This window comes from Charadrius vociferus, unplaced genomic scaffold, assembly GCF_000708025.1.
Source record: "Charadrius vociferus isolate BGI_N301 unplaced genomic scaffold, ASM70802v2 scaffold19, whole genome shotgun sequence".
Taxonomy (NCBI): Eukaryota; Metazoa; Chordata; class Aves; order Charadriiformes; family Charadriidae; genus Charadrius; species Charadrius vociferus.
In genome coordinates, this window is record NW_009650173.1 from 5,393,793 (window position 1) to 5,401,905 (window position 8,113).

An 8,113-nucleotide genomic window follows, 5' to 3' on the forward strand; every position below is an offset into this window, starting at 1 on the left:
TATAAAAATAACTCCGCAGCAGTGGTTGCTTATTTTCATAATGAATTTTAGTTATGATTTACGCAATAACAAATGACTCTCTGAAAATAGAGGAAGGTGCTGTTCATAACAAACCTTTAGTAAGTAATACTTACAAGCTCTTTTTGGATGTTCCCTTCCAAGCTTTCTAGGGAGGGCAGGTATATTTGTAGAGGAAAACTAAGGCACTGTGATACCCAGTCAGCCCAGCAGAGTGATAATCTTTCGAGCCATTTTACGGCCTGATTTTAAAAAGCAAATAAACTGGCAGAGGTAGCAATGCATTTTATAGATTCAAAGACCAGGGCACAGATAAATTTTAAATTGTTATGAACAACGGCTTATGGAACGCAAAAATATATTTGTGATGTTAGTTGCTGAAAAGGAAATGCAGTTTTTGGGTTGGGGTTTTTTTTTTTTTTTGAGGTTAGGCAATCTGAGTTTTGCTCATTCTAGTTAGAAGAAAGCTCAGTCCCTATTGAGGACCCTCTTCCTGAGTAGCCGGAGCCTTGACATGACCACGTCCCAGTCTGCGTAGGCACCTTCCAGGTGACGGGTCACTTCTGATCCCGACGGGTAGCTTTGGCGACCATGAAGCACGCGCCAGTTGTCAAACGTCACTATGTCTCCTATAAAGAGATTGCGCAAAGTTTAATATTTGGTATGTTACAGTTGATTCCTTCAAGGAGATAACATGGAGGTAGATTTATATCAACAGTTAAGGAGAAAGAATTTCAAGTAGCGTGACTGGGGATACACAGCAACGACAGAGTAATTTTAGTTTAGCTGGTCATTCTCAACCAGAGAGGACAGGTCCCTTTCGACGTCTGCTTCTTTTCTTGTATAACCAGGCGTTAAAAAGCAGAGTCCATGCTGAGCAAAGCAGGCCTGGAGGGGAAAGGCGACTACAGAAATCCACAGGAAGGATAAAAAGGGTGAAAGCCACTCGGGTGATTTTTATTTGATGGGTCTGGTAGTATTTGTACTGTACACATTCTGCATTGCTATCCCTGTTGAGGGAATTTTATAAGAACAAAGTCAATCCACTGAAAGTTAGAAAATCACGTAATTAAGGCTAGCATGCCATTTTAATTTTTCTCCCTTGTGTACCACTATTATGATAAATTTGTAATTAAATAAGCTTATAGTATTTCTTTCCTTCTCCCCCTCCCCTGTACCAACCTTTTGGTGTGTTAATTGATGGGATGATGGCACTAATGTAATGTGAGGTACTTTGTTTTACCATTTATTATGTGATCTTATAAATTATTTTATTGCGTGTTCCCAATAGAGAGAGATTAATTTCCTCATAGACATTTTAAAGACACTAGCATCGTAGTACATGAGGCAGTGAGATACACTAATGAATTTACTTTTGTCACATCTCTTGAGAGAAGAGGGACTATCCATATCTTTATTTTATAGCTGGGGAATGAAAGAACAGAGATTAAGGCCAAAGTAGTTAAATATACGCAGGGACTGACTTTTAAAGAGTAAAGGGCATTTTTGCAGCTTGTTTTATGTTCAAAACGCAGCCCTGTACGGCTCTAGCCGAAGTTTAGAGCATTTAGCACTTCTGCAAATCTGCCTCCAGATGTCTTGCCCAGACCACCCTGAAAAAGCAGTGCAGCAGCAGCGGCCTTCGGTAATTCATCCGGCATTACGCTGGCATTCGGTGTCTAAGCAAAGGGGTAACTGAATTCCCCGCCGTGCAGTTCAGCTTCCCTCAGCGTTACGCACATTATGCATCTGTATCGTCTTCTAGACGTTCTGCAGCTCCTGCAGCCATTGGGAAGGTGCCCCGCTAATATCGGTAGAAAGCCCAAAGCATCAAACGAAGCAGAGGAAAAAAGTATGTGATCGCGTATCATTTAATGAACAGACACTGAGCCGGGATGGCACAGCAGTCTTGCACATGGCATGTCTCAACTGCGGTGCTACTGATATGACAAGTTACAATTTCCTATATGGTATGGGGGTTTGGTGTAATATAAAGATACATTGGCCTAATCAATAGCCTCTATTTTCTCCCCAGCTTTTTTTTTTTTTTTAATAGTGTAACAACAGCAAAATAAATCTATAAGATTAATGTAAGGATGCAGTATGAAATAAAATAGGTGACAGAAGGACTGAATTTCCTCCCCATACCAGTGCTAACAATGCTTAAGTATTTTGACGGTTAGGAAAAACATGAAAAATCATTGCGAGGAGAAGCAACTTACTGACCTGGTTTCAGCTTGTAAGTAAACTTGTGTTCTGCGCTGTTCAATAAATCATCAAATTCCTTTAGAGCTGCATAAAATGGCCTCACTTTTTCAGCTGGTATGTCAAACACTGTGTCTCTTGTTGCGTTATTATAATTGATGCGAACTGCTTGGCCTCTGGAATCCACACTGTGAAACAGAGAAGGAGAGGGAAAGGAATGTAATATGTTGTTACCGAAACATTTTAAGATGGTGAAACGACAACTGAACTCTCCTGCTGGAATTTCAGTGTGTTTCCACAGTGAAATTCAGATTGCTATTGGGTTGGATTTTGATAATTAAGCCTAACTAGGAAAAGGGGGATGATCAGGAGAAAGTGTAGACACTTCATTTCTTCAAACATCTGTATTCTGTACACTTTAATTGTAGAACTGTAAACTCCTTAAATTCAGAAAATATTATGATCATTTGCATTTTATCTTTTAATAATACATCGTTTTCAATCTAAATGCTTCAAATTGTGATCTGTCTTGGGCACGATACAGATGTATGTCGGCTGGAATTTATTAACAGACCCAGCTGCTGTTAACCTGTATCTGTACCGAGGGGTTGCTCTAATTACCACCACTTCTTGCTGGTGTCTGGCAAAACAAAATAGGAAAAAATATGCTGTGGTGGTACAAAGCACAGAACGCGTCATACACTGGCAAAAAACCCAACAAAAACAACCAAACAAAATTTAACTACAGACCAAGTTAAAGCGGTGTTTCCCCACAAGGTGGCAGGAGCAGACCTTCTCCTACCAGCATGTCATCCAGCACACACCAGGGATTTTATTTTTCGATGTTGTTGAAACTACTCACTCTATAATCCTTTGTTTACATTGTACAGCAAAATCACAGTAGTCCACCCCAACATCTGTATAGTCTACAGCAGTAGAGGACAGGATCTGATACGCCTGAGGATTTTGTTCCTTCAGCTTGTTGGATACGTTAAATCCATCTACAACTTCACTTTCACCTCCTGCAGCTGTTTGCTTTATACAATGGAGAAGCTGAACCTGGAATGAATTAACATCTCATTACGAGAAGAATTAGCTTGCATATTTAGCAGTTCATTAGTATCAGTTCCCTCATATCTGCGGTTCTGGGTTTTTTTTTTTTTCTGTTTTGTTTTGTTTTTCTCAAGAAAAGACTGAGTCCCCATTACTGCAGCTTCACAGTGCTCTGCCACCACTGCCACACAGGCAGAAAATTAAAGTAGCATGTTCATAAATCCACCCCATTTGGGACATCTTCTAATGCTTGCAACCTGCGAGTCAACTGCAAATCTCTGGTCTCGCTTCTTTCCTTTGAGTGCCTCTTTGCCGCAGTCATATAACTTTAAGTACATTGCAGTCTTATCTCAACAAGGAGGATTAGTTTTCTCTCGCAGAAATAAAACCTACTGGGAAGTATCTGCTCATGGAGGGGGAAATGTGGCTCTTGTAGCAGGCAACAGACCCAGTCTCTCTATCATAAAGTAGGACTAAGAAAGTTTCATTTTACCTCACAGTGAAGTTGCCAAGGTGTAAGATGGCGCAGAAAGCCCAACCTGGGCTCTTGGTCGCACTGGTGGCATTAGAGAGCACAGCACCACACAAAGTGTGACCATCCATCTCAGCCAAACAACACAAAATACATCTGCCATACCAATGGTAACAGCGTCCACCTTTCCCTTCCATGTTCACAGAATCCCAGAATGGCCAGGGTTGGACCTCTGGAGATCGTCTAGTCCAACCCCCCCGCCAGAGCAGGGTCACCTACAGCAGTTGCACAGGACAGCGTCCAGGCAGGTTTTGAATGTCTCCAGAGTGGGAGACTCCACAACCTCTCTGGGCAGCCTGTGCCAGTGCTCTGCCACCCTCAAAGGAAAGAAGTTCCTCCTCATGTTAAGATGGAACTTCCTATGCTCAAGTTTGTGCCCGTTACCTCTGTTCTGTCACTGGGCACCACTGAACAAAGACTGTTCCCATCTACCTGGCACCCTCCCTTTAAATACTTTAAGTATTGGTAAGATCCCTCCTCAGTCTTCTCTTTTCTAGACTGAAAAGACCCAAGTCCCTCAGCCTTACGACTCTTCAGCTGTCCTGGCTTTCCCCTGACAGTGGCTAGGCCTGTAAGACGGTTTGATGATTAAGCCCTAATGATGGTGAATTATTTCTGAGACCACAAGGAGGAAAAAAAAGAAACAAAAAAAACCCAACAAACCAAACAAGAGGAGTAGAGAACATGGTTTGTCCCAGAATCTCCTCACCCGCTGGACCCCCAGACCTTGATGATGGTGATGAAGGGGGAAACTGAAATAACCGACAGTGCAGGAGAGGGATTTGTTTGGAAAGGATGTAAGCTAGTTCATTCATTTGATGAAGCAGCTTTCTGCCCTCCTGCCGTGCTCCTTTTGGCCACCAAGCTGTGGAGAGGACTTGGGGCTGCCACTGAAGGCAACCACCTCTTCTTGTCGTCACAGTCAGCCTTCTATATATAGGGTAAGCAAGGCTTGGCGCTGCTAAGGAAGGCTGCAATAATGTACTGCACGGTAAATGACTCTGAAAAAGTTCAAAGGGAGAATTTAGTTTGAATGAGAATTTAGCTTTATATTCTAGAGAGACAAAGTTTCTGCTAAATTTATATAATCTGGTTTTCGTGGTTTTTTTTTTTTGTTTGTTTTGTTGTTTTTTTAAAAATCAGGATGTCTCTTGGAAAAATAGTTGCCAGATGAAAACCTAGGAAATCCTTAAAGTATTTTTACAGGATGGCTCTGAAACTAATTGTCATCCATTTAAAAACATTTCTTCAAATACTTGTAGCAAATAGGTCTTAAGAGTTCAAATATTGTGTAATAACTAGATAAATAAAGAAAAGTGCACATTCAGGACGATGTTCAACCATAATTCAGTGTGCTTTAATACTTTTATTACTTACAAGCACGTTTGAATGAAAAAGGTTACGCTCTTTTTCTAATGTTTCATAGCAGAGTGTGAGCTTTGGCACAGACGAGACAGTGAGCTAATTCACATCTGCTCTCTATTAATGAAGCTCTGTTCCATTCTTACTCCACATTAACGAACAGCATCTAGATGATTTTAATAGGTGGTGTTAGCGTGAATATTTGGCACTCACTTGTGGATAAATCACATTGGCTTTTTGTTTAATTATAGAAACAACTCAAACAAAGTACTTCAAAATATTAGAAGGGGAAGTTGTAGGTATGAAGATTATAGATGCAAACTTTTCCAGGATTATCTTTGTTCCTTTGTACCTCTTCTTTTACTACTTTCCGGTTCCCTGGTGAAGTATGTGGATTAGGCTTTGATATGACAGGGGCTAGGTGAAAATCTGTTTCCTGTGGTGCTTGCCCAGCTTTACAGAATGCCCCTTTTTTGTCTATTATGGATGGGCGAATAACTGCCTAACTTAATTCATAGAAAAAAACCATCTTAATCATATTTCTTCTGATACGTTCTCCTCCTGAGGTGAGCAGACCTAAAATATCACAACTTGAGTACAGCACGACTTGCCAAGGCAACTTGACTACGTATTGAAGCAGCCCAGCTGCTTCAACGTAGTGAAAGTAATATCAAAAGCACATACAGGACCCTGATGCTTTCTCATATGGTAATATTCTCAATACTTTGCGAGTTTCCATTTAAAAATTATGGCATACATAACGGGCTTGCGATGCAGAATTTACATTATAATGTATATATTGCATACCCATGCGTGCATAGATTGGAATGCAGATTAATATATTGTTATTTTTACATTGCTCTTTTACAACGAAGTTCAGAGTCACAGCGCTAACTATATTTCACAGTAAAGGAACATTTCCCTTTTCCTTTTTGTGTTGTGAAAAAGTCGGTAGGTTCGCCTTACCCCAGGTGGATGCTGCAGAACAGGGTAATCGGTGTGAAAACATAGTTTCCCGGTTGTATAAGCCACATTGTTAGCATCTGCTTTGTCTTGCACTTGCCAGGTTGGTCTTTACAATGAAAGGGAAAAGAGAAAACATGTTAAAACAGCCAGCCAGCGTGCCAGACAGCGCACACCAAAACTGTGAAATCACGGTACAAAGGAGTCACTCCATCTTTGAGCAAGAAAAGATTGTAAAATTATAAGGAAATAATGATTTAGCGGCTTCGCCCCAGCCCAGCAAAGGCGGCGTATTTCAGCAGTCCTGGAGTCAAGCGAGAAACTTGAGTGTGCAGAGGCACATCTGGCCCAGTGTAGTACGATGGCTTTCCAGTGGCAGTACTTTGCTGAATGCAAAGATCAGTTGAAGACACTAACCCAGAGGTATCTGCTAGGATAAATCATCATCTCAACGCTGAGGCTGCAGAAATAAGAAAGTGGAAGCTGGCCTATTTCTTTTTATCAGCCTTCTGTTCTTCCCTGCCAGGTGGAGCACGTTATCAATGAAATATGAATTGTTAAAGGCTATGTAACTTTCCCCAAAAAGTATTTTTTAAAGCTTTATGATCTTAGAAAATATAGAAAATTTCCCCCCTTTGCAGGGGGATCTCTCCTGTAACTTGAAGGCTTGCCACTCAAGGAGAATGTCTTGATAAAAGACTTTATAACTTCTTCCCTTTCTCTGACTCTCTTTCTGAGAACTAACCCCATTTACTTTGTTACATACTTTCAGTCCTGAAATTTGACAAAATTCAGTAGGAACGTTTACTGATAACCACAAAAAAAATCCCCTAAGTTATATTACAAAGACACGAATACATCATGTTGCAGCAGAATCAAAATCTGTTTCACCAAGCAGGAGAATTTAAGACCAAGAACCACAGATTTTGTTTGTAGAGAGTTCACATGATTGAAGACAGTCCTCAGCAGATGCGTGTTGGAGATCCAGACATTTGTCTGGAAAAGTGTAACTCACCATATGCAGTCCATGTAATCACAGGAGCGTAAGTGATTTAAAAGAAAATATGAAACTCATTTTCCCTTGTGACATACTATAGACCAAATATATTATGTTTCAGATGGTGTGTGTCTAGCATTACTTCTTAATAATAGTTTAAAAAGAAAACAGGCTAAAGAATGTACAGACCAAAATGATTTATATATGATATACAAACACTTTTGTTCTAGGAGTAATATTTAGTATAGGAACTATGCAAAATGCTAAAACTAAATTTCTGAAATTGTGAGGGGGAAAACCCCCTTGAATATTTGCATATGTGTTTAACGGCCCGGCAAAAATAATTTTTATTATTTGGTACAGCACATGCTTATCAGTACATGGCTTCAGTACTCAGGCACGACAACTTCAGCCATGCTGGGTGTCATCTCAAAGCACCTGGATGCAAAGAAGGTTATCAGAAGTAGTCAACATGGATTCACTAAGGGGAAGTCGTGTCTGACTAACCTGATAGCATTCTATGATGAAGCGACTAGATGGGTGGATGAGGGGAGGGCAGTGGATGTTGTCTACCTTGACTTCAGCAAGGCTTTCGACACTGTCTCCCCCATCATCCTCACAGGAGAGCTTAGGAAGTGTGGGTTAGATGAATGGACAGTGGGGTGGATTGAGAACTGGCTTACAGATAGAGCTCAGAGGGTTGTGGTTAGTGGTGCAGAGTCTAGTTGGAGGTCAGTAACGAGTGGTGTCCCTCAGGGGACAGTACTGGGTCCAGTCCTGTTCAATATATTCATTGATGATCTGGATGAAGGGATAGAGTGTATGATCAGCAAGTTTGCTGATGACACAAAACTGGGAGGGGTGGCTGACATGCCAGAAGGCTGTGCTGCTTTACAGCGTGACCTGGACAGGCTGGAGAGTTGGGCAGAGAGAAACCTGATGAAGTTCAACAAGGGTAAGTGTAGGGTGCTGCATCTGGGGAG

The 8,113-nt window shown here is 41.1% G+C and overlaps 1 protein-coding gene across 1 annotated transcript in view; it reads right to left on the minus strand.

Moving 5' to 3' along the window:
- Positions 1-426: 426 nt before the first annotated feature.
- The window catches only part of BBOX1 (butyrobetaine (gamma), 2-oxoglutarate dioxygenase (gamma-butyrobetaine hydroxylase) 1), a 14,792-nt gene continuing 7,105 nt past the window's right edge, over positions 427-8,113 (minus strand). Inside the window, exons 2-5 of the mRNA XM_009892687.1 lie at positions 6,137-6,242; positions 3,086-3,282; positions 2,245-2,411; positions 427-647 (exon numbers count right to left, since the gene is read on the minus strand). Of these exons, the coding sequence (XP_009890989.1) occupies positions 487-647; positions 2,245-2,411; positions 3,086-3,282; positions 6,137-6,242 (631 nt within the window). The 3' untranslated portion in view covers positions 427-486. The remainder of the gene's footprint in view (positions 648-2,244; positions 2,412-3,085; positions 3,283-6,136; positions 6,243-8,113) is intronic.